General features: G+C 52.0%; 1 protein-coding gene across 3 annotated transcripts; it reads right to left on the minus strand.

Moving 5' to 3' along the window:
* Positions 1 to 162: 162 nt before the first annotated feature.
* On the minus strand, positions 163 to 18,078 carry SDCBP2 (syndecan binding protein 2). 3 transcript variants are annotated; one of them, XM_081034197.1, is made up of 9 exons: positions 17,976 to 18,078; positions 9,697 to 9,769; positions 9,000 to 9,069; positions 8,210 to 8,310; positions 4,665 to 4,823; positions 3,608 to 3,783; positions 3,358 to 3,529; positions 1,299 to 1,390; positions 163 to 696 (listed from the first exon to the last, which is right to left on the minus strand). In XM_081034197.1, the coding sequence occupies exons 2-9, from the start codon at positions 9,748 to 9,750 to the stop codon at positions 642 to 644; spliced, it is 879 nt and encodes a 292-aa protein (XP_080890323.1). In that variant the 5' UTR covers positions 9,751 to 9,769; positions 17,976 to 18,078; the 3' UTR covers positions 163 to 641. The 3 variants fall into 3 exon arrangements, 2 of the variants coding, with proteins under 2 accessions (XP_080890323.1, XP_080890324.1); XR_013992301.1 differs by having other exon boundaries at positions 181 to 696; positions 3,608 to 4,200; positions 4,397 to 4,823; positions 17,976 to 18,065; XM_081034198.1 differs by lacking the exons at positions 8,210 to 8,310; positions 9,000 to 9,069; positions 9,697 to 9,769; positions 17,976 to 18,078 and having other exon boundaries at positions 4,665 to 5,658.
* Positions 18,079 to 26,637: the final 8,559 nt, after the last annotated feature.

Below are 26,637 nucleotides of genomic sequence, written 5' to 3' on the forward strand. Positions count from 1 at the left end.
CCCACGCTAGTCATCCAGATTGGCAGGCAGCCTGTGACAGTGGCAGAGCCAAATCACTGCTCTCAGAGGCAGTGTGTCGAAAAGGCTTTGGTCTCGTGATTGCTTAAAAGAAAACCAGTCCCAAATCATGGGACTGAAACTCTGAAATTTTCAATTACTTTTGAGGAAGGAATTTTATTTAAAATCAAATCTTTATTCAAAAGAGAGTGTGGGGTTATAAATATATACAGTTTGTGACAAAGATCAAGTAAAGGAAAAAGAAAAATTCTCACAAAGAATGTATTTCTGTTCTCTCGAAACATGGAATTGTTTTTCTGGTAGAGACAAAACCTTGAAAGGGACCCAGCTGCAACTTCAAGAAGTGTTTAGCCGCCTGCCTATGTGCCCGGCCTGGAAACCAGCACAGAGAACTGGCTGCCTGTAGGCCCTGCCTCCGCCTTAGTCCAGTGAAGAGTCTGAGGCACTAGGAGGCCCGTGTTGTAAATGACAGGCGACGGACGTGATCTGAGGTCACCCCACCTGGAATATGCCCCCGTGGAGACATCCCCACCCTGAGGCAGCAGGCCTCGGCAGCCTGTCATCCTTGAGGACTCGCCCTTTCCTACAAGAGGCGGGGAGGACTGCGCTGCCGTCCAGTGGCCTCAGACATCTGGGATGGAGTGGTCCATGGTGTGGTGGAGCAGAGTCGGGGACAACCTACACACAGCAACGATGACAGTGGCCAAACCAGCAATGCCTTCCCCTCTGCCCCGCAGCCTGTACATCCCCCGTAGGCACATCCACTTTTATTTCTACGACTTTCAAATCACTAGAAGCCACCAGCCACCCTGAGGGGAGGGGAGGGGAGAGGAAGGAAGGGGAAGGGAGGGGAAAGGAGAGGAATAGGGGAGGGCAGGGGAAAGGAGGGGAGGGGAGGGCCGGGGAAAGGAGGGGAGGGGAGGGGAGGGCAGGGGAGGGCAGGGGAAAGGAGAGGAGGAGGGGAGGGCAGGGGAAAGGAGAGGAGTAGGGGAGGGCAGGGGAAAGGAGGGGAGGAGAGGGGAGGGCAGGGGAAAGGAGGGGAGGGGAGGGCCGGGGAAAGGAGGGGAGGGGAGGGGAGGGCAGGGGAAAGGAGGGGAGGGGAGGGGAGGGCAGGGGAAAGGAGAGGAGAAGGGGAGGGCAGGGGAAAAGAGGGGAGGGGAGAGGAGGGCAGGGGAGGGGAGGGCAGGGAAGGGCAGGCTAGGCTGAGCCCTGCATGAGCCTTGAGGAAACCGGGGCGGCAGGGAGGTGGGAGGTGAGGGGAAAGGAAGAAGCAGCCTTACTTTTTGACCATGTGCTCATAGATCACAGTGGGGATGACGGTCAGGGTGACGACATTCCCGGCCATGGCCAGAATCTCTGTGACTTCTTTATCCTGGAGAGGAGGTGAGTGAGCTGTCACCCCGGGGCCAGAGGCAACTCTGCAGGCCCCTCTGTGGAGAGGTCAGCATGGTCCCTGCTAAGGGACCTGATTGCAGGGGCAGGGTCCCAGGCAGACACCCAGGTGAGGTCTTGCTTGAGCAAGAACATGGGCCTCCGCGCGGACATCTCCTTGGTGAAATGAGCATGAAACGACCCTCACCTGGACGGCCTGTCTGTGGGCTGAACCCTAACAGGGCCTCCCAAACCTTCCTCCCCTTCCTTCCCTCACAGAGCCCAGGAGTCTCACCAAGCCCACGTCTCCCTGACCCGTCACACTCGGGCTCTGGCCCCAAAGCAGGAAGACAATGACCATGGTGGGGGACATCAGACGTACCCACCACTGCTGGGCTCCTGTTGGCCAGCCAAGCTGAGCCAAGCCCACACAGGACCGCTTCCTCTTACATCTTGTTCACCCATAAAAAGAGAAAGGCCTGCAGAAGCCATTGTATCAGGGTGGGGATGTCTCCTGTGTGGGGAGCACAGGAAACGACAAGTCTCTAAGTAAAGTGTGCCAAACAGTCCAAAAGCTGTTGGACCATGGCAACAGGACAGCCTTGGGCCCTTACTCAGAGACCAGTGACCTTGACTTTGCTGGTGTCTCTAACTTGGTTTGTGTTTTCTTAGTTGTTCCAGGATAAATGGGAGAAGATATGCAAGATAGGACTAGAGATGGCCACAGAGTGAAAATATATCAACTTCGAAAAGATAAATGACCTCAAGAAGCATAGCAATCTGGGACCATTCAGAAAAGGGACAAGGCCAGTCCTAAGCACCTCCCAACACCAGCTTTGGCAGGGTCACCGGTAAGCCCACAATGAGGCCGTGAGCCCTCAGGGAGGAGGAGCGGGGCTGCAGCACACGTAGAGTGACGGCTCTCCAGAACAGTTAAGATCAAAAACCCGGAATGCTTTGAAAGAAGTGAATTCACTAGTATCTGAAAGAACCGGCTCCTCAGAATTGGTATTAGTGTAGTCAGCTTTTCACGTGTAGTGGGTCCCCTTTGGATCGTCGTGCCTGGTCCCCGAGGGAGAGGACACAGACATTAGAAAGAACTCTGATCACAGTGCTCATGAGCTACCAGAACAAGCTCCAGGGAAGGTGGGGGAGACTGTCAAGCACAGGGAAGCAGATATGTGACAAGAATGGCTTGGTGATGGCCCTTGTGACAGGTGGAGAATGGCTTAAAAGACTGTGCCAGCTACGGAGGGATTGCCACTGCCTAGGACACTTCTGTGGGGAGGGGTGGGGGGCGGTAGGGGGACCTGCCACTTGAGATTCAGAGCCCCAGCTGCAGGAAGGAACGGACCCTCACTCTACGTCACAACTGGGATTGAGAAATCCTCTCAGTCCAGGTGACATTGGGTCAGGATAAAAACACTTCCACTTCTTCAGAGACCAAAGGCCACATGACTCCTTAGCCTCCGTGGTCCATTCCTGAAGGCACCCACCCCTCCGTCCACGTTCACAGCACCGACGCTAGAACACGTGCTCCTCCTTGTGTTTCCAAGGTAAAACTCCCTACACACACACACTCAGAAAATGAACATAGGTCAGGAATGGATTTCTAAATAGCAATTTTCTAAACTACGCCTATTAGTAAGCATGACCCAGGCTGCAAAGAGAAGCGTCCCACAGAGTAGGGACGTAGCCACGCAGCCAGTAGCCCCCTGTGTCCTCACACACATCACACGCGCTCTGTCTGTCCCACCTCTGGCCTCCACGCAATAAATAAATAATACTTATTGAGCCTTTCCTATGTGCCTGGCACTGTGCTCAGAGCTCTGTGCACCTGGTCTTCCTGAATCCTCACAGCGGCCTTAGGATTGGGGAACCTGAGGCTCAGGGGGGGCGGCAGCCTTGCCGCAGACATGGAGTTCCCCCCCGCCCCCCGCCCCCGAGAAGTTCCGGCCACCAGCCTACCTTCAGCCCGATGACATTCTGCCCATTCACTTCACACACGTAGTGGTTGGTGAGGAGCCCGTTGCGGGCCGCAGAACTCCCTTTGACCACAGAGACCACCTTTCCCTTCTTGACCACAAAGCCAACGTGGCCCGTGCTGTCCTTGTGCATGGTGACAGTCCGCTGGAATGGTCTGACAGGAAGGGGGAGTTAGCTGGGCCTGCGACGTGGCTGGGGGTGGACAGGGAGTCTCTCGGGGCTGGCTCCTCACCTGTCCCGAACGACCATGATGATCTTCTCGGCCGATGCCTTCTTCACCGCCCGGTGGGCTTTGTCTGTGCTCCACCCGGCACAGTCACGCCCATCAATCTGCAAGATCTGGTCCCCAAAGCGCAGCCCCACGAGGGACGCAGGGGTGTTGGCCTGGACCAGCTGCACAAAGAGCCCCTGGGAAGGCAGGGTCCCGGTCAGTCCCCTTCCCCGCGGCCCAGGCCCCTGGCCGGTCCCACAGGGTACTGGGGCTCCAGCGCTGCCAGCAGGTGCCCGGGGTACCCCGCGGTCCTGGCGAGGAAGCCTTCCAGGCCACACAGCTGGGGAGCAGCTGAGTCCACCGTGGCCGCAGGCTGCACCCCACACCCCTGGACTGCGAGGCCTCTCGCAATGGCTCAAGGCCCTGACTTCCACTGTCTACACACGGCGGCCTGGCAGCCAGAGCCCTGTGAGCTGGAGGGGGCTTGGGGGGAGGCTCTGGGCGACAGGAGCCCACGGAGGGGCAGGTGGCTGGTCCCTGCCGCCACCCAGCGCCAGCCCTGGGGCCCTGGGGGAGGGGGTTGCGAGGAAGAGCCTGGGCTCGGGTCGGCGGGCCTCGCTCCCACTCGCTCTGCCTTCCATTCCTGGGCTCGGGTCGGCGGGCCTCGCTCCCACTCGCTCTGCCTTCCATTCCTGGGCTCGGGTCGGCGGGCCTCGCCCCCACTCGCTCTGCCTTCCATTCCTGGGCTCGGGTCGGCGGGCCTCGCCCCCACTCGCTCTGCCTTCCATTCCTGGGCTCGGGTCGGCGGGCCTCGCCCCCACTCGCTCTGCCTTCCATTCCTGGGCTCGGGTCGGCGGGCCTCGCCCCCACTCGCTCTGCCTTCCATTCCTGGGCTCGGGTCGGCGGGCCTCGCCCCCACTCGCTCTGCCTTCCGTTCCCGCGTTGCCCCCTCTCGGCCGGTGGGCGGTGCAGCCGAACCCTGAAGGCGCTGCGGCGGCTCGGGGCTGCCCACGGGCTGACCGGCACGCGCATCGCCCTCCGTGGGTGCCCTCCTCCCCAGCCCCGCCCTCAGCCCCACCTTGTCGATGGCCCGCAGCCGCAGCCCAGTCTTGCCACGCTCGTCCTTGCACAGGTGGATCTCGCGCACCCCGGGCTTGATCTCGGCGCGCCGTGTGCCCAGGCTGTTCCCCGACACCGGCGCCACCACCTGGCCTGGCGAAGGGTCCGAGACCGCCGTCTGCAGGCACCAGGGGAGTGAGGGGTCAGCCGGCCCCTGGGGCCTCGTAGGGATGCGGAAAGAAGGACAGAGTGGTCCCTGGGGCCCACCCCATCCCCAGACCACACACTTCTCTGCTGGGGTTGAGAGGGGACATGGCTTCATGAAACCACTAGGCGGCATCAGAGTCCACGCCCCTGAAAACCAGGAAAATGGGGAAAGAAGAGGGGTATACAGAAAAGAGGCTCTCATTTTCCAAGGCAAATTGGTGTCAGGGACAGACCCCTTTAAAAGTCACTTAAAAATAGAAGAAAGATTTTACAGCAGTAATGAGCAAAGGGGAAAGAGGGGCTCGATTTGATTTTTGTCTTGAAAGAAAATTAAGCTGGAAGTGTAAAGATGAACGCTTTCTCCCTAAGACCCAGAACAAGGGAAGAGGTCCAAGCTCTCACAAGTATTGAATATAGTACTGGAAAAACTAGCCAGAGCAATAAGGCAAGAAGAGGAAATAAAAGGCATACAGATCTGAAAAGAAGAAATGAAATGGTCCTTATTTGCCGATGACATGAGGGTCTACTAGAAAATTTCAAGGAATCTACAAGTAAACTCCTAACTTACTAATAAGTAAGTTCACCAAGGTCACAGGATACAGGATCAACATCCAAAAATGAAGTGTGCTTCTACATACTAATAATGAACACGTGGAAACTGAAATTAAAAATATAATACCACTTACAGCCACTCAAAAAAACTTAGGTGTAAATCAAACAAAACGTGTAGAAACTGTATGCTTAGTATTACAAAACACTGATAAACGGTACCAAAGAAGATCTAAATAGAAAGATATTCTGTATTCATAGATTGGAAGAACGTAGTAAAGCTGTCAAATGTCCCCAAATTGATATAGAGATTTAATACAATTTCCATCAAAATCTCTACAAGATGTTTTGTAGATATAGGCAAGGTTAATCTGAACTTTATGTGAAAAGATGAAGAAAAAAGAATAGCTAAAACTATCCCAACAAAAGGAATAAAGTGAGAGGAAACATTCAAACCAATTTTAGACTTATTATATAACTGCAGTAATCAAGACAGTGTGGTATTGGCAGAGGGACGGGTACATGGATCAATGGAACAGAATAGAGAATCCAGAAATAGCCTCACACAAATGGGGACAACTGTTTTTTCACAGAGGTGCAAGAGAAGTTCAATACAGAAAGAACAGTCTTTTCAAAAAATGGTGTGAGAGCAACTGAACATTCACAGGCCAAAATATGAACCTTGACCTGAATTTCACACCTTATAAAAAAATTAACTCAAATTCAATCATAAATTTGAATGTAAAACATAAAACTATAACGGTTTTAGAAGAAAATAATGGAAAAAATCTTCAAGGACCTAGGGCTTGGTGAAAATTTCTTAGGAGACCAAAACATGACCCACAAAAGAAAAAAAAAATCAATAAATTTGACCCCATCAAAATTAAAAACTTTTCTTCTGCAAGCAACCCCTTGAATAGAATAACAAGAGAAACTACACACTGGGGAAAAAAACATTTACAAGCCACATATCTAATGAAGGACTTTAGAATAAAGAATTCTCAAAACTTCAAAAAAACAATCAATTTAGAAAAGGAGCAAAAGCTATGAAGAAACATTTTACTGAAAAGAATACACAGATGGTAAATAAATACATGAAAAGATGTTCAGTATCACTAGCCATTAGGGAAATGCAAATTAAAACCATGATGAGGCATCACTACACACTCTTAAACGTTCATTTATCATACAACCTACCAATTGCACTCTTGGGCATCTACCCCAGAGAAATGAAAACTTGTGTCCGTACAAAAACCTGTACACAAATATCCATGATAGATTAATTTGTAATAGACAAAAACTGCAAACAACTAAAATGTCCCTCAACAGGTTAAGCACACTGTGGCACATCCACACCATGGAATACTCCTCAGCAATAAAAAGGGATGCACTACTAACTGACACACGTGACAACCTGGAAGGGTCTCCAGGGCATCACACTGAATGAAAAAAAAAGCTCATCTGAAAAGGTCACGCGCTATAGGAGTCCACTTACATGACATTCTGAAATGACAAAGTTATAGGGACGGAAAGCAGAGAGGTGGTTGCCAGGGATTAGGGACGGCGGGGGCAGGGGGCATGGCTATTAAGGGGCAGCACGTGGGAGACCTTTGTGGTGATGAAACACTACAGCATCTTGGTTTTCTCTGGTTACTATCATCTGTGCAGGTGACCAAATGACAGAGACCTACAGCTGCACGTTGTACCAGTGAAAATGCCTGCTTCTGATATTGTCCTGTTGTTATGTCAAATGTAGCCACTGGGTGAAGGGGACAATCTTCTCCACCCTTCTCTGTACTACCTTTGCAACTTCCTGTGACTCTACGATTATTTAAAAATGAATAAAAAACAATTAAAATTTGTAAATATTATAAAAATGCATTCAGATGTAACATTTTTGTCAAACTCAGGTTAAATGTATTTATGTCCTAGCTATTGGAACAAAGAGGGATTCAATCAATGGATTAAAATTAAAGTATATAAACATGACCTTCTTTGCTTCATGTTTGTACTTTACAGCATAAGTATCAAGGGGCTCATTTTAGAGAAACGCTCCAGGGTGTCACCAGCTTTTCTCAGGGTCCCACATGTCCTCATCCTAATCGATTTTCTCCTGTGACTTCCTCATTTGTCAGTGACTTTGTCTGTGGCAGTGGCAGTTGTTGTCACTTCCACTAACTCCGTGAAGTCCTCCAGCCTTGGCAAGATTTCCAGTTGCATTTTGCCATTGATTTTCACCAGCTCAGCAAGAGGCCGACAGACAAAGACACTGAGAAATGGCCACAGGGATGCTGGAGCTCACTGAGAGGGATGGGGGTGGCGACTGAGTCTGCAAGTGAACACACGTGCAGGAGTGAATGTTTCCGCGTCAGGATTCCTTTTGCTCCCTGAGCCACGGAGCGCAGGAATCAAATGATGTTGTTTCATATGGGGACCAGAGCTGGGTGACAAGCTCTGCCCCCCTCCGCTCTGCCTGCCCATGCAGCTGCTCTCAAGTCCTTCACGAGAAGCCCCCAGGCTCAGGCGGGGTCTAATGTCCTCCCTTCTCATCCAGCAGGCTCAGGCCAGCAGCCTAAAGCCCGAGGTCAAAGGGCAGGCCGTGGCCCTCCAACCCCAAGCCCCATGGAACACCAGGAAATCCCACGGCACTTCTGATGAAGGCTCAAAATGAAAAGTGCCATCAAGAAACAGATCCACAGGAATGCTGGGGAAACAGGAGATCCACATCTGTTTCCATGGCAAGACTAAGCTGGAGGGAGAGCTGGAAGGAACATCTGTGCCCACGTCAGTTAAGAGATGAATACCTACACTGGCACCTTCTAGAATCTGAGGCAGGTTCTGTTGGACTTCTTGGCTGGAGAGGGAAAGACCCATGTAATTTTCCAATTCTGCCAGGTTTGGGTACAAAACTGATGGGAAGGGAAGAAGGAAGAAGAAAGGTATTACTCAAGAGCATGAGTTTAGCCACACCTGCCTGGCTTCCATTGGTCGCTCATTTTGATTAAGAAGCAGGGCCTGGAAATGCTGTCTATTCCCAAGAAGACAGTGTATCCCACGGGGGCTGTGGGAGACGAAGGCAGGGACACTCGCTGGTGTTGTGGTCCTGTCCTCAGAAGACTGGGGGGCAGGGGTCTGACTTCCTCCAGGAGCAGCCTGGGACACCGAGTCCCTCATGTACCACTTTGTGCTCAATCAACTGACCTTATTTGGCACCAGCCCGACATCCAGCACAAGTACAGGGCTGCCGCTGGGGCCAGGAGGCCCTGCTCTTAGGAAATCCACAGGCCGAGGGAGGCAGGTGTCTGACCCAAGGGCAGCCCCCGGGGAAGTGTGCCCAGTGAGGAGGGGAAGAGTTGCCACAGGACCGGAACCACGACTGCCACCAACAACTCTAGGGGCTACCACAGACATCCTGTCCCCTCGTGGGGCACCACAGGCATGTCAGTGGCCTCACTGAGTCACAGTTTTCTCCACGTCCCCCTCAAAGGGTTCTGGTGACTGAACAGTGCACAGCACAGAGGCAGGCAAGAGACCAGCGCTTGGAAATGGCCAGAAGAGGTCACTCTCAGTCAGGTGCACCCCCACCCCACTCACTCACCTGAAGGCTGGGAGGCAGCTGTCTCCTGGACTGGCAGGAAGGGCATCCTGGGTGCGACTCGGGCCTGCGCCTAGGGAGGGGTGGGGGGTGCTGGTCAGCTATGGCATGAACACCCCAGAACCCTTAGAGCCTGGGGGGCAGGGCATACGTATCCTGGCATGCCTGAGGTGGGTTGTCCATGAACCTTCTAGGTTGTGTGTAAATGTGGCCTCTGCAGGTGTCTATGTTTCTGGGGGGAGGTTCTTCTGGGGCCCACGGCCCACCAAACGTCATGGCCCATTTGCTCCCTGAGGCAGTCAGAACATTGAGGCCCAATTCCCAATTAAGATCTCAGTTGAAAAGTCCCAAATTCTCAAAATTCACTGGGACGACAGGTGCGGTGGAAGGTGGGAGAGAGGAAGGGGCTTCTGGGGCTGAGCAGGCCAAACACCATGCCCAGGAGTTGACTCTGGAAACCTGCTCTACAGTGTGGGGTCCACTTGAACTTGGGTGAAGGAAGCGCTGGAATAGAGCAGGCGCGAGAGAGGCCTGACTGCAGCCGTGTGGTCTTTGCCATCCCACTGCCTTGGCCTGCTCCAGCCAGCAGGCCCGGCCTGCCTGGGGCTCTCAGCACTCATCGACTTCTGAGACCAGCTGACCGTAGTCCCCCTGGGCTGCCCCATCAGGGGCCCAGGCTGACGTGTGCCTGGTGGCTTACCTGAATGGTCTGGCCCACCTTCAGGTCCTCCAGAGACGGGTACAGGGCCGACATGGCTGCTCCTTAGAATACACTGCAGGGCACAGAGGGTAAAGAGGGGTGAGAGGAGGCGCGATGGCCACCTCCTGCCCACATGTGCCACTCAGCACTCAGGACGAGAAAGATATCAGCAAGGCATAAGTATACCCAGTTTGGAAATGAGGGAGCTGGGATTTTCACCCAAGTCGGTTTGATTCCCAAGCCCATGGTCTCCACCCCTGCAGAATTCCATCCCACCACAGTCAACTGGTTCTGGGCTTTAGAACCCGGACCTAGGGGACCACCCAGGACATGCTGCCCAAGAAAAGCAGGACTAGGGGCGATGTCCTTCCCTGTCCTGTTTCAAAGGTCAGACAGGCTTACAAGGTCTGATCACCTGAGACCCATATTCAATCCAGCAGATGTGTAGAGAACCTGCTGCATACCGACCTACATTAGGGATTTGCATAGCAACATCCCACAACTACACAGAATTCCGTCCAGTGTCAAGTGGGCGGGGACTTAGTATGACAACAGAAAGGCAACAAGCCCTTTAGAATTCCTTCCCCACCCCCTACACCTCTCTTCACCTCTGGGCGTTTGAGTTCTTACTGTATACCACTTATTTCCAGCCTTGATCTTGGCCATGGTGAAGTAAGACCAATGGAAATTCTTAAAAACAGGCACACAAACTGTAGCAGAATTTAAACATGCAACAGAGCATTGCTCCTAAGGGATGAGGTAATGGAGGTTTGGGGGAGCCATGAACATTTACTAGCACCTTCTAACTATTCCAGGGGAGAAACAGTGAGACCTTGGAGCAAGGTACCTAAAGAAATTCAAAGGAATTACCTCACAAATCATGTTTTATTTCCTTCTAGATGAAATGTGAGAAAGAAACTACTTTCAGATCCTTGAATTAATCAAGTTTTTCCGTGTCTCCAGGCCTCTGCATGTGTTATTCCCTCTCTCTGGAATACTCCTCCCACCCCTTCCACTTCCCGCCTAGCTAACTCCTAATCTTTTTTTTTTTCAATATATATTTTTTATTTTTCAATTACAGTTGACATACAATATTCTATTATTATAGTTTCAGGTATACAACATAGTGATTAGAGATATCACTGATTAGATGAGTATAACTGACGATCACCCCAATTAAATCTAGTACCCATTTGACACCTTCCAGTTATTACGTTGACTCTATTTCTTATGCTATACTTTACATCCCCATGACTATTTTGTAACTACCAATTTGTGCTTCTTACTCTCTTTACCTTTTTTACTCCTAATCATTTTAAAGTTGCAGACCAGAGGACTCTTCTTTCAGGAAGCCTGCCTTGATTTGTGCTCTCCCCCCATACCCGTACCCCATGTCCTTATTCTTGTTGATTATTCACTATTTCTGTAGTTGTCTCTACTTGTCAATCTACCTTGTTCGACTGGGCATACCAAAAGGGCAGAAACTGGGCCTTCTCATTTCCTTCCCTAACCCCTAGTATGGACACTAACTCAGTAATATCGCCGGAAGCCTGGGCTCCCACTTTTCTCCTTTAAAGTAAAGCTCTGATATCTTAAGGACATCTACTTTCCTAGGATGGAAACAAGGTCCCACATGTGTTTTGCTTGCCTCTTACAGTCTTGTTTTTTGTTTTCTGCATTTTATTTGAATTAGTGCCAACATTTTTAAATATGGAAATATAAAATTCTTCATGTCTAACTTGTATTGAAAAAAATAAAAATATTTGGCAATGCAAGAGCATGGCAACACTCACTCAGCCAGGGCTGAGTTGCAGCCTACTTCCTAGATGGGGCTGCATATGCTTTCCTATTTCCCGAAGCACCCATCCAGCCGATTTCGACTACCTGCTTGGCTCCTGGAGGCAGGCAGTTCCAGATCTGTGCCCTAGCCTGGCCTTTGGGGCAGAAATGATCATCTCAAGAGGACAGGGATTGTCCTAGGGGGCAGGGGGAGACTGGCTCTGACTTCCTTTACACCAGCTGGGGGGGACCCCTTTCCCTGTGGCCTTCCCCACTGTGTGCACACACACTGGGAGATTTTTATCTCGGGACAGTCCTCAGAAGGTACCATCTGCCAAAAATATGCCCTGCCACCAGGATCACACATGAACAGCAGATGTGAAAATAAGAGGCTACCCCTGCCCTGCTTTTTCTAACACTGAAGCATCAGCGTATTTATTTTTAGCAGCTGCCCTCTGGGAGAGCAGAACCGGAGATCCACTTCCTGGAAATCATTCTCAGGCCAGGACCACACAACCCTTTCTCCTTACCGGCGACCTTTCCACCCCCGCCATCTTCACTGGATCCCAACTCAATGTGGGGGTCTGAGCAGAACTAGGAAGCAGGTATTCATTCCCCTGCCTTTAGGCAGTTCATGATATGGTGGGGAATGGCTGCCTGTCAGCAAATATGCTCTGTCTCATTCAATTATCTATTAATATGTATTCACACTTGAGTGCCTACTGTGTGCCAGAGACCCTGGACCTGTTTCAGTCGTGCTGGTCCCTCTGCTTGGCACACCATCGTTCCCTGGCTGGTGCACTTCCAAGGCTCAGCGCAAATGCTACCTTCTGGTTGGCTTTTTGAGGCCATGGGACCGCCGGCGAGTAGGCTGGGTCTCCTTGTGTTCCTAACCCTGACTGTTACTGCCCCTATTGTCAAGCTATTTACCATATGAGTAATATCTGGGTATTTACTCGTAGGGGACCCAACCTCAGAAGGGCAGGGGCTGTGTCCTGTTCACATTATGCCTCCGCATTAAAAGTGCCCAGCACATGAATGCTGGCAAAAATTGTTTGACTGAATAAATCAATGGTTTTCCAAGGAACAGAGTAGAAATTTGTGTGGGCATTTTTGGGTGTCACAAGAGTGGGGAAGCGCGATTAGCCTTTAGGGAGCAGGGGGATCAGGACCCCCCCCCCCCAGTGCACAGATTACAGCTCACAACAAACCTCCTCTGTCCTGCGCAGCTTTCAAACGTCCTACCAAGCTTCTTGTAGGCAAAACACTGGTTTGTAAGTTGTCTTGTATACAAACACGCGCTTTCCCCCCCGTTTTAATATACAACTTAATACTATCCGGAAATGCAGGTACCAGATTAATTGAGCGAAGTCATCCTTTGTGTTACCATTTTGGAAAATCACTGTCAATCTTTCTCACCCTCCGTGAGTCACCGGGACACACACCCACGTGTTTGCATTCGTAGCTGTCACAGTGATTTCACCCCTGTCTACAAGTACATTTAACCTTTGACTTAAGATGTCAAGTATAAATTGGTGGCAAGATTCAGTTGAACGCTCTATTAAATCCAACCTGACTCGTTTTAAATTGGGTACAAGGAAGATCGGGTGTGACCCAGTCTGAGCTTTCACATAGTGAGATGGATATGCTCGTATTATAAATTATTTTCATCGCCCTCCTTTCTCCTTTGTAATAAAGACAGGGCGTCAGACTGATTTTTTTTACCCAAGGGAACCTGCCCTCCCGCTCAGCTTCAATTCCCGCTTTTGTGAACTGGAAGCCGCCGAGCACGAACTCCATGCCCCGGGGCACCGGACAAAGCTCCAAGGGCCCCTAGGGCCTGTTCGTCACCCAAGGCCTCAGTTTCCCAATCTGTCACACGGTTCAATGATTTCCAAACGACTCCCGCTCCGAACCCAGCGGGACGCGACCTCTCCGCGGTGCGATGCGCCAGGGCGCCTGCGCAGAGACCCCCGCCCCCCCCCCGCCGGGCCGCTAGGGCGCGTGCGGCGTCTTGAGCGCATGCGCCTCACGCACTCTGGGCTGCGCACGGCTCCCGGCGGCTCCCAGGATGCCCCGCAGCTGCGCGGTGAAAAATGGCGGATTCCTCGCCACATGGGTTGTTGGCGTAGTGGGTTGCTATAGTCCCCCTGGCCTCTCGCTTTCATCAGGCGCCTGTGGGTGGCGCCGTCATCCGCGAGAGATCAGGTAAAGCAGCCGAGGAAGGGGTAGGAAGGCGCGGTCGGGCTCCGCATCCCCTCTTTCCCGGGCTGGAGCCTGCGCGGGTCAAATCGCGCTTTAAAGGGGGCGAGTGTCCCTGGGCCTCCCCACGCTCCCGACTTCCGAGGGCCGTTTACAGCCTCCGAAGAAGGAGGGTGCTGTTGAGCCGACCGCTGTGGGAGGGGAGGAAAGCGAGGTCACACGCCTGCGCTCCCCGCCCGCTGTTGCTCGAACTGAAAAGGCAGCCTTCGCGGGCTCCCCACGGCAGCGCCGTCAACCCCGTTCCCTACCCTCTGGGATGTCAGCCTTCCTCCCGCTCTAACCCATTTCTTGCCTGGCCCTGACTTCTGAGCCGGCTGCTGCGCTGCAAGTGCCCTCCCTGCCCCGCTCCACGCATTTTACCCTGAGATCCCACCGTGTCACTGAATGATTTGAGCCCCTGCTGCCCGGGGAAGGGGACTTGTGCTTGGCTGGGCAGATGGCTTCCCACAGCAAAATTGGACCCACCGCTTTGTAGAAGGGATTCAGGCAGTTGGGCCGATGGGTGGGGTGCGGGACAAAAGGCTAGGGCAACCAGGAAGGCCTCCTGCAGGAAGAAAGGAGACCCTGAGCGGACCGTGAGGTATGAAGGTTCAGAGAGGTCGGAATGGAATATGTCATTCCAGGGATAGGGAAGGCCCGGCCTCAGAGTCCAGCTGCCTGCCAGACCTTTACTACCTGCTGAACTCGTTTTCCCCCAGCTTTGCTGCCCCTGTAACAGCAGCCACACCAGGTCCACGTGGTCAGAACCAGAAATCTGGGAGTTAGCCGCATCTGCTCTTGGTCATACCCAGCTGCTGCCCTCAGAATAAATCTCAAACTTCAACTCTGCATGCAAATCTCCATGACCTGACTCCTGGTACCTCTCTAGTCAGGTCTCTTCCACACTCACCCTCCATTTCCTTCATTCCGGCCTGCTTTCTGATCCTAAAACTCAGCCAGCTTGTTCATGACTCCCTGCTTTTACAGGTGCTATTCCCTGTATCTTGAATGCTATTCACACCTTTTCCCTCCTTATTCATCTGGTGAGCTGCAGTCCTAAGTTTTCCCCCAAATCCGCACACCCACAGCCTCCCTTCTCTAGACCACAGAATCTCAGTCACCTATTCATTCATTCCACTAATGCTGAATAAGCACCTACTGTGATCAAGACCTTTGGCATTTCCTGGCTTGGATTTCCACTGTGCTGTATTTCTTTCCCTGTTTCCCTCTCTGGTCAGGAATGTCTCTGATGTCTGAATCCTCAGTGCTGAGCCCAGTGCCTGCACCCAGCAGGCATCCAGTTACTGTTTCTTAAGGGAGTGGAAAAGCAGATACAGGGAAGAGAAAGCCCAAAAAAGTCTTTTGGAAAAAAACCCTGGACCTAGAAAGCGAGAAAAATCACTGCATTAATGAGGCAGATTGAAAGGCTGGCTCCTACAATCTGACAATGGAAGAGTGCTCAAGAGTTTTCTCAGTCTGGTGCTGATGGGTTCCCGCAATTTGCCTCTGAAAGGAAAAGAACCCACCTAACCCATCTCTCCTAGAGAAATTTTCCTCTCCCACTGCATTTTCCAGAATTTTCATCCCTCAACTTCTGTATTTTTTGATATTATGAGTAATAACAATACCCAACCCAGCAATCAGGTCCTCAGAGATCAGCAGGGCTGAAGCGGGGTTGTCAGCCCCCATCTTTGGACTTGGAATGAGAACTCTCCTCTGGAACACTTTGTTCCAAAGAGCTGAGACTAGGGGACTCCCACTTGTTCCTGTGGACAACTCATCCATCCTTCAGAAGACTGTGCGGGAGGGATGCGTAGGTTAGACTGTCAGAGGAATAGCTCCTGGAAGGCCAAATTAGCCCAGGGAAATGGTGAGTCGGAAAGAAAGAGGCTGTTGCTAGGCCACCAGTACAGATCCACCACCTCCTCCCTCGTGTACTGCCTGCTGGATAAAAGCTGTGGACTTCCTCAGGGAATGCAGACACCCCCGAATCCAGGCCCAGGAGAAATGGCAGGAGCAAGGACCTTGGAGGGAGACAGGGAGGACCGGGTTCAGATTGCTGCTTCTGACTTGTGAGAGCAAGCATGGACAAGTCCCTTTTGAATATCATTTCTTCTTTTGTAACATAGATGGCAATACTTGCATCACAGAGTTATTGCAGAGAGTAGAAGATTCTTTAAAAGAGATAAGCTATAGGGGCGGCCGGATGGCTCAGTTGGTTAGAGTGTGAGCTCTGAACAGGGTTGCTGGTTGGATTCCCACATAGGCCAGTGAGCTGCGCCCTCCACAGCTAGACTGAAGACAACGAGCTGCCGCTGAGCTTCTGGAGGGGCAGCCAGATGGCTCAGTAGGCTAGAGCGTGAGCTCTCAACAACAAGGTTGCCCGTTCACTTTGCACAAGGGATGGCGGGCTGTGCCCCCTGCAACTAAAGATTGAAAATGGTAACTGGACTTGGAGCTGAGCTGCGCCCTCCACAACTAGACTGAAGGACGACGACTTGGAGCTGATGGGCCCTGGAGAAACACACTGTTCCCCAATATTCCCCAATAAAATTTATATTAAAAAAAAAAGCTATGTGTGGAAAGCACTTAGCACCGTACCTAACACATAAATTTAGGCCACATAAAAGCCATGCAGTAATCATTAGCTGTTGTTTAACTGTTATTCATTCAGTACATTTACTGAGTGCGTAAGTCCCAGTACTGTTCTAGGTACCAGTAATAAGGCAGTGAACTGGGGCCGGCCCGGTGGCTCAGGCGGTTGGAGCTCCGTGCTCCTAACACCGAGGGCTGCCAGTTCGATTCCCACATGGGCCAGTGGGCTCTCAACCACAAGGTTGCCAGTTCAACTGCTCGAGTCCTGCAAGGGATGGTGGGCTGCGCCCCCTGCAACTAAGATTGAACACAGCACCTAGAGCTGAGCTGCCGCTGAGCTCCCGGATGGCTCAGTTGGTTGGAGGGCGTCCTCTCAATCACAAGGTTGCGGGTTCAACTCCCCCAAGGGATGGTGGTGGGCTGTGCCCCCTGCAACTAACAACAGCAACTGGGCCTGGAGCTGAGCTGCGCCCCCCACAACTAAGACTGAAAGGCCAACAACTTGACTTGGAAAAAGTACTGCAAATACACACTGTTCGCCAGTAAAGTCCCGTTCCTCTTCCCCAATCTGCCCTTGAGTGTTGCTTTCTAACTGGAAAGTGTGTATGCTGTGTTAGATGGTGGGAAGTGATGGGGAGAAAGCTAATGGAAGATGTAGGCCAGAGGGCGTGGGGAAGTCCACAGAGCCTCACTGCTGGGGGGTGATGGGTGACGAATAAAAGCCTAAAGGGTAGGGAAGAGCATTCAATCTGAGGGCAGAGCCACTGCAGCAGCCCTGAGGTGGGAGTACCTCTGCGTTTAGGGAACATCTGACCAGTGCCACTGAAGTCGGTGGTTCAGAGGGAAAGTAGCAGGAGAGGAGGTTGGGGAAGTAGTGAGAGGGGCCAGATCCTGGAGGGCTGTGGGTCATAGCAAGGATTTCACATTTACTCCAGTGAGATGGGAACCACTGGAGACTTGAGCACCAGAGTGATATGGTCCAACAGGCCCCCTCTGGCTGATGTTTGGAGAATAGACTAGAGGAGCCAGAGTGGATGCAGGGAGTCCAGGTGGGAAGTGATGGCGGTGTAAGGATTGTTATTAGTTTGGGCCACTGCACATAAAGCAGCCAATGCAGTGCCTGCCTGGCACATTAGCCTTGTTCTAAGCACTGTTTCTGTGTGGAGGGCACATACTGGCCCCTTATATCCATTCTCTCATTTAGTTCTCCTGACGGGGGATATTTCCAGTCTCCAAATGAGGAAACCAGTTCTTAGAGAGGTTAAGCCACCAACCCAGTTCCCCAGCACGTTTTCCTGGCATGGTAGGGAAGTTGTTGATAGAAACAGCTTCAGGCAGAGAAATGGCAGGCTGGCACTCTCAGTTCCTTGTGAAAATTGGCTTTTTGCCTGGCCTTTCAAGGAGCAAAGAAAGGTGGGTCCCATCTCCTTGAGCACCCTCAGAGGCAGTCAGAAGGAGCCTGGGGCCATCGTCTGAATAAATACCTCTCATCCCTCCAACCTGGCCGAGGGCTGGGGTCAGAAGAGGAACCCCAGTTTACACATCACTCCCAGAGTGAAGCACCTTGAAAGGACACTGCCTGGGAAATCCCAGGAGGGTCCGGACAGGGTGAGAGCAAGTCTCTCTCATCTCAGCCCAGCCCATATGGGGGCCCCGGATCTTACCTGCAGGCTAGAGCTGCTGCACGTCCTTCTCCTGCCACTGCTGAGAGAGTCTGTTTCCCTCCCTGGAAGGTGGTGGCCCTTGTCCCAGCTGAGTTCCTGCTCTGGGAAGGGTGGTGCCCGCTCCCGGGTCAGCTGACTCACCCGGGACTGGGACAGGCCCAGGTAGTTCTCTGTGGCTGGGTAAACAGCAGGTCACCAGGCCCAGAGGAGGACTTTTGGCTTAGTCTCGATGTGGAGGCGGGGCAGCTGTTGAGAGGAGTTTGAACTAAGCTCTCTTGGTGTTGAGGAAACCGTACTTGGGTTAGGCACCAGTCCTGAACATGAGGGCAATTTTGGGGGTTTCCACAGTCTTAAAAATTGTGACCCAGCATTTTCTCTTCTAGGAATTTGTTACAAGAAAATAAACAGGTAGGCAGTGAGGTCCCAGCGCCCACCACCATGTTGCTGATAATAGGGAAATCTAGAATCCCAAATGCCCATCACAGGTCTGGTTAAATAAGTGTCTGGAATATCAACACAGCTATCAGAGTCATTTAAGGAAGAAGCCATAAGGAAATGGCCCTGAGACACTGGCAAGGTACTGAAAAATCAACATTGTGATACTGTGTTTTGTTTTCGTTGTTTGAAAAGTACCGGGTATGTATTGAAAACAGTCTGGGAGGGCATATACTAAAATGCTGAAATCTGGACGGTGGGATTACGGGTAGGGTTTTGGGCTTGTACTTTTGGATGTATTCCAAGGTGGGGGGGGTTGTTTTGCTTTGCTTTGAATGCTTATGATTTTTGTAAGGGGAGAGCAAATTAAATTTAATTGTTTTAAAAAGGAATTCAGATTGGTTGTCCCCAGTAAGGGGAACTTAAGGGTTGTGTGCTGGGGTGGCAGGGGACTTTTTTTTTTTTTTAAATAGCACACATTTTGGTGCCTTTTACATTTTGAAAAATTTGTATTACTGAGCTCAAAAAATAATCATATAAAATTAAACAGAAAAGGGGGAGGAATTTAATTTAGGTCCTGGTAGGTTTGGTTGCACAGAGGTGACTGTCACACTTGGTGCCTGGGAAGAGACTGGGACTGCGTGCTGGGAAGTCCCTTCCGAATGACGCAGGGCACCCCCACAGGGTGGGGTAAGTGTCAGGGCTGCTCAGCAGGCCAGGCAGGCCCAAGTCACCGTCCCCAAGACAAACCTGGGGGGAGTTGCACTAGCTTTAGGCATCAAATCCTGACCAGGGGCCCAACTGGTGTCCGGACGGGAGGGGATAACAGGAAACATAACAGGAACAATGGCAAGAAAGGCAGTTGCCACTAATTGCGCACGTTTCTGTTGCCCGCAGAGCAATAGATACTGCCTCAGGTGCTATCAGGGCATCATCTCTGTGGCTCCTTTCATCCCTGTGAAGCAGGTGCGAGAGGCAGAGTCCCTCCGTGTTACACAGCTGGAAAGTGGCGCCAAGGTCACGTTTTCTCTTCTGTGAGACAAATGCCGCTTGAAGCTGAGGTGTGGACACACCCCAGAGCTGAGCCACATGGTCCTGGAGCATGAGGTAAACCATGGTGACAGGTCTTGAAGGCCAAAGAAAAGTAGAAAACAGAGACCCTGACAGGACCAAGTGACATCCCCCCCTACACACAGAGACCGCAATTCATTCAGCCAAGGTCTGAAAGGGCCTTTCAGAGAAGGAAAAGGACTTGCCTGTGGTCACAGCACACCAGCATAGATCTGGGACTAGGCCCCGGGTCCCCGAGCCCCACCTACTCGGGGCTCTCCTTCCATTCCGTGGTGTTCTAGCCACTTCCCTGACTTCTCCCTGTTCCAACCACCAAAAGTACCTTTCATTGGGCATAACCCTGCTCAAAGTCTTCAGTGGCCCCCTACGAAAGGGGCAAAGAGGGCAGGTTAGGGTCAGGACTAAATTCCCAGACCTGACATTGAGGCCTCCGTGGTCCCCACCCCTCCCCTGCCCCCGTGGCCTTTTCAACCTTGTCCCTCGAGCGCCTCTACCCCAGCCAGACTGGAATCCTCTCCGCTCACACCCACTTCACACCTTCATACCTTTGCCTGGTGCTGTTGCTTCCAGTATGTCTCCCCCCTACCCCCACTCCACCTAGCCAAGTCTTCTGAGCTCCTCTTCCAGGAAGCCTCCCTGGTCGTCCCCATCGTGTGGCCTGTCCTGCCTCGAAGCTCTGGATCAGACTTGACAGTTCGTCTTCAGTGGTAATCACCTTGTGGACTGTAGGCTGCCAGGTAGACCCTAAGTTCCCTGAGGGCAAGGCCTAGTTATTAGATCTACAGTGACAATTTTCAAAATGAAAATTGGAACCTCTGCTCTGACCGGGATGTATTTCTGCTTTCTTACACTTTTTTATGAACAATCTTCAGAAGTCTAAAACACGGGTGCCTACTATTCAGCCTACATGCAGAAACGCCCTAACAGCACCCATGGCAGACCTGGGTAATCAGCCACAGCACTCTCCGCCAAGCCCAGGGCTGACTCAGTCCTCTCACAAGAATGTCACAGGCATCTATTGCCACCTGGATTTGGCCCATGAGGTGAAACCTCTGTGCCACCCGATGGGTGCTCCGTGAGAATGGGCTTGTCTGTGGGGTTCTTATCCCTAGGGCCTAGCACACAGTAGGCTCAGTGCCAGACACACAGTAGGCTCAGTAAGGCGCAGTAAGGCTATTGAATGAATAAATGCCCCTCCTAGAAAAGCCAATCACAGCTACAAACGTAATGGCTGGCTTATTGAGGAGATAGGCTGGGCTGGGCGGGGGCATCAGGTCTGAGCCCCAGATCGGACGCTGCAGTTACTACACCTCTGAGCGACAGTTTCCACATCTACAAATGGGAATATTGGCACCTGGTTTAATGACTTGTCCTGAGGATTATTTAGTCATTACAGCACTTAGGACGCAGCTGGCACTCAATGTTAGTTTCCGACTTCTTCATGGACTCAATCCAGCTATAAGCTATAGAAATACAAATTATCTGCAGGTGAAAATGCTCTTACCTGAAGAAGGGGGGATGAATGGTTGGCTGCTGGGTAAAGAGAAGCACCAGCGATGTGCTCCTACCCTCTACGTGGAATCTGGATGGTGCAGCAAAACCCAGGTTATGTCACCATGGCTGTACCGTGCCATCAGATGAGGACAGGGAGAGTTCCCCTTGTGGAGCTCCTTCTCCACGTTGGGTGCTCTGCTGGGTATGGGATATACCCTGATCTCTGTTCACAGCAGCCCCACATTCAGAGGGAGGCAGCTTGCCCGAGGCCGCACAGCCTGAGTGGAACGGCCAGGTCTTGACTAGGAACTGAATGGGGCTTCCAGGGCTCCAGGAGTCTCCCATCGGGCACAGCTGGGTCAGGTGTCCAGGTGGTAGCCGAGGGCCCTAGTGGGCAAAGGTCCAGCGGGCTGATGGTCCACACTTCCTAACACGTGTACCCCACTTAGTCCCACCCGGTATCTCAGCCCCTGCCAGAGACTCCAACTTGGAACACCCTCACTGTACCCCAAGGTGACATCCTGAAGGGGGCACAGCTTATTGCATCAGCTGTGGAATCCCAGCCTGCCTGGGCTCAAATCCCTCCTGTTAGGCTATGTGACCTTGGGCAAGTGACCCTACTTCTCTGGGCCTCGTTTCCTCACTCGTGAGATGGGGAGAATGATTTCACTTTGTGTTTGTTTTTTTGTTGTTTTTCGGGGCACAGCGAAAGTACTTGCTCAACGCCTGACTCATGGGAAGTGCTAACTAAATTTGAACAATTATATTTCCATCCACATTATTGGATTATTGCATTGTCCAAGTGAGAAAATGTATCCATTACTGTTCTAAATGGTTGAAGATCAAACATACAGGAATTACCTGCATCCTTTCAGGATCATGAGTTTAGGTTGGACTCTCCCTGCGATGGTTACTGTAGAAGCTTCCAGCGAGAGGCAGGCTAGCACCCTGAGGCCCCACCGCCTGGTGGCCCAGCCATTTGGCCCTCACCTCCTCCATTCTTCCCCTTCATTCCCCCCTCCGTTCTTCCTATATTTCTCCAAGTGCAGTGGCCCCTAGTGGAGAGGTCTCTGCAGCAGAGACCTCTAGGGAGGGGACACTTGTTAAAAATACAGATCCCAGGGGCCCACCCAGCCTTCCTGCATCTGACTTACCTCTTCAGGTGATTCTGATGCAAATATTAATAACATCCTGACCCACTTTCTTCTCAAATCCAATGCCTACAATGTGCTAGGCATGGGGCAAGGGGCTTTCCACCCCTCGCCTCCTTTAAACCTGTTGGAGTGTTGTGACAGGTAAGGAAACTGAGGTATGCTGTGGGCCCAAGACCACACAAGTAAGTCATGGAGCTGGGGTTTGAACCCAGAACCTGCCTGGTTTTCCCTTGCAAAGGAGTACCCGCAATAATGTGGTTTGTGCCACCCTGGATCTGGGCCTGGGTCCCATTTTGTAATTCCCTGGTGGAAGCCGGCCAGAGGCACAGGAGGAACACCTGCATCCAGCACCTGGGGGTGGGGAAGGTCAGCAGTTCAGAGAACAGCCTGAAAAGGGACTGTCAGCAGCATTTGGGCCTGGGTATCAGTGGGGGTTTGTGGTCACTATCAACAGAAACAGGCTGTGGGTGACTTAAGCAGGAAAGGAACTTATTCAAAGCCAGTGGGGAGACCACAGCCCTGGGGAATCAGAGAAACCAGCTTGGAGGTCTCATGGCCTCAGCCCCCCACCCTAGGGCACTGACATGGCAGCCTGTCTCGCTGACACCCCGACTTGGTCAGTCCCTGCAGAACCTCAGTCCCCCAGGGCTCCAGACACTGGATGTAGGCACTGCCAGAACGGGTCTATATGTCCCTGCCTTCTTAGGTCATGGATTCCTCCAAAGGTCAGCGCTGGCGGCGTGTGAGTGGTGGAGCTTGGGTCATCATGTGCTCAGACTCTCCCAGCAAAGCATGCTGGTAAATTGGGGCTCCTCTGTTGGAAGCATCATTGTGTGGGAGATTCACCCCACATGGGAAGGGGGTTTGAAAACAGGACAGCCAACAAGAATACAAATGTCCACTAAGACCAGAAATGAATGGGGGAAGCCCCACCATTTAAGAGGGCTGCTGTGCGCCAGGCCCTGTGCCAGGTGGTTCACAGCCGTTGGCGTTAGTCCCTGTCTACAGGAATAATGCCCAGTTTACAGATGAGGAAGCTTGGGCTCAGGGTCACAAATACCCAGGTCCATCAGACGCCTGAGCCTGGACTCCTGACCACCAAGGCATGTCACTGCTTTTTGCTTCCTATGACTGGGACAAGCCCACACAGGCAGACTGCACACTTGCCTTTCCCCTGCCTCCTGCCTGCCTCCCTGCTCGAAGCAGGATGGCCCCATAGCACTCCTGGGAGGGAGAGAGGGCCAGTATTATGCCTCCTTTTATAGATGGGGGACCTGAGTAGGGATTGTCTAGCACACAGAGCAGCAGTCACTGCAAGGCCGGTGTCTCTCCACTGGGCTTCTCTCACTCTGTGCTCCACATCTTGGGGAGTCCTGACCACCTTTCCGAAGGCTGCTTGGACAGCCAGCTGGGAAAACCCTTTGTCTGGCAGAGAGCCAGCTTCCGAAGAAGGCTGTGGGGTGGGAAGGGTGGGGGCTCTGCGGGGACTTGGGCAGGAGAAGGAAGGTGTAGAGAATGCTAGAATGTATGTTCAAAGCCCCACTTCACCAGCTGTCGGAGTTGCTTTGCCCAAGAGTTGCCCTCCTTCATGGCTGGAGCAAATGTCCTCAGGCCCCCTCAGCCAATCCAGAGATAACTCTTGCAGGCCCCTTCTGTGACTTACCTGATACAGGAAGGCTCCCCTAGATGGGCACGAAACCACATCAGACTTGTGGCACATCTTCCATTTTACAGGAGATTTTATGAAGCATTTACTATACACTAAAACATCTCTGTCTTCAGAGTTTTCAGGCTTACTGTGTATTACCTGCACCACCCAAGATGGCTGTTGGTGCTGCAGACAGGACAGCTACATTCCAGGCATCAGGAAAGGAAGCAGAAGAACAAAAAGCTGACTTCCCATTGAGTCGGCCTCCCCTATCTCCTAGGATGCCCACCAGGAAGTCCAGGGAGACTTCAACTTAGGTGGCAGGAATTGAATCACATGACCACACTGCTGGCATCAGAGGCTGGGAAATGGAGTCTGGGGGCTGGGCTCATTATCAGATAATAATGGGGTTCTGTTATGAAGGAACAAGGGGAGCATGAATACCGGGCAGTCTCAGCCACTCATGCCAAGATGTGCTAAGATCCGACCGAAGACCAACTCAGCCTTACCCCAGGGGGAAGACCCTTTGCCTACTGAGCCCTTTGATGAATTTGGGTGGGCACATTTGAGAGCAGGAGCTTGGCAAAGAAGGGCTTGAGGGCGGCAGGTTGGAGGGGGGCTTATTCTAAGACTGTGTGTGCTTACAGAAGCACAATATATTCCTAAGATGTCTTTGGGGGTGACTATTTGGGATGGCTTTGGGGGAGTTAACGGAGATTAACTCCCTAACGGAGTTAAAACCTAACGGAGGTTAGGCTTTGAAGTTGTGATGTGAGGTAAGCCCCAGGGCCTTCTCAAATCTTGAGTAAATTCCCTCTGTTGACAGGAAGTTTTCTCCTGCGCCATGGACACTCGACATGCTGCCGTCCATGCCATGTGAAAGCCAGCCGGTGGACTCTCACTTCCCCGAGCGGAGGTGGGAAGAAAGCACATCAAACGCCGGGTCCGGGCCTGCCCAGCGCAGACAAACATGCTGCTAGGGCTCAGCTTTACTCTCCAGATGTCTCAAATAGCCAGCCTCAGTCTGGTGGCACAGTTCCTCTTCTGAGCAGAGAAATGGGGGAGAGGGTGGCAGATGACAAAAGAAACATCTGGAGATCAGGAGTTGTCACATTAATCTACATACCATTTGCAGATAAGACAAACTGAGCAGTGGAGGGGTCAAACAGCTATCTCATTGTAACCTAGCCAGCCAGTGGTACAGCCAGGGGGAGGAGCCGCAACTGCCTTCCTAAACCAATAGAGAGGGGAAAGGGGCACAGAGGGGGAAGGCCCTGCCCAAGGTCACACAGCAATTCAGTAGCACAGACTATCCAGATCCTGGTCTGTTCCAGCTGCCAGCCTGGGAAAGCTGCCCAACCCTTTCACCCACTTTTTGCTTGGTGCTGGGGGAAGGAGGTTATAGGGAGAAGCAACAAGATCTTCCGAGAAATCTGCTCAGGCCCAGACATTAGGGGCTGAATCAGTCCCCCTGCACCCCAGCTGGGAGCGGCATTCTGAGAGCTGACCTGAGTGAGACAGTACTTCTGAGGACAGAGTGCTCCTGGTGGGAAGCCAGGCGTGGTGCTCAGCCTCCTGCATATGTGATTTCACTGAACCCTCATTTGGCCCTGTGAGGTGGGCATCTCTGTGTTTTCTATTTTTTCAAGAGAGGAAACTGAGGCGAGTAGGATTGAGGTCCCAGGACTCTCAGTTCAGTCCTCACACTCCTCAGACAGGCGCTCCAGGCAGGAGGGCCCTGGCTGAGTGCCCATAAGGGGGCAGGGACAGTTGCGCAGAGTCCGGATGCTTTTCCAGCCTAGACTAGAGCTGCTCCCGCCGGATTCTGGGAGCAGCCAGAGCCGGAAGGCAGGAACAATGGGCAGCTGGCAGCAGTGGGGTGCTTGGTTCCGGAGCTAGGGTGGAGCCGGCTGGAGGAATGAAGACCCTGCACAGGAGACTAACAAGATTAACCACTAACACTGAGCGTTTACTAAATGCCAGGACTAGAGTTAAACGCCTTATATGGATTATCTCATGGAATCCTCACTTTTCCTCCATTTTAGCCCCATTTTACAGATGAAGAAATTGAGGCATAGAGAGTTTAAGTAAAATACCCAAGGTAAAAGGTGAAAACGAAATTTGAACTTAAGCAATCTAGCTCCAGATCCTATGCTCTTAACCACTGTTAATTTTACACACACACACGCTATATATACTCATAATTTTCCTTTTTCATTTGTATTAACAGCTTTCTGTCATAAATATTGTCCTCTCAGTTATCATCCTTGTTTAAAGTCCTACCATGCTGGGCAGGTCTTCTCCATGCACCCTGCTCCCACCCCATACATCTTCCCCACCAGCTGAGGGGTCTGGATTTCCGCCACAGGTGCCCTGTCTTGAATTTAGGTATGCTTCCTCTAATTTAAATTGGTAATGACAATGATGGTACCAAGGAGTGGGCTGGTGGGTACTTAATCCCCTCCCAACTCCCTCAGAAAACCCTCTATCACCCGAAAATATGCACCTAGATAAAATGATGTTTATTATGCAAATGAAGCTTTAAGACAAGCCCCTCCCACCACCAATCAGATTGCTGCACCCAAGCCCTTTCCACAGAGAATTTCCCACGACATGGTGGCTTCATACTTGCTTGGTTCCGGCTTTGAACACAAGATGTGGAAACACTGTAGAGAAGTCTGGAAGCTTCAGACCTGGGAGGGTTGACAGCGGGAATTGCTGACAGCCATCTTGCCTCCACTGGGAATAAAGCCATGGCAGAGAAGGCAGAGCTGGGGGCGGAGAGACCAGGGCCTGCCCATGTAGCTTAATCCCTTCAGTCCAGTTTGCGCCTGAAGCCAACTGCCTACCCTTACTTAGG

This window comes from Rhinolophus hipposideros (genome assembly GCF_964194185.1).
Source record: "Rhinolophus hipposideros genome assembly, chromosome: 22".
Taxonomy (NCBI): Eukaryota; Metazoa; Chordata; class Mammalia; order Chiroptera; family Rhinolophidae; genus Rhinolophus; species Rhinolophus hipposideros.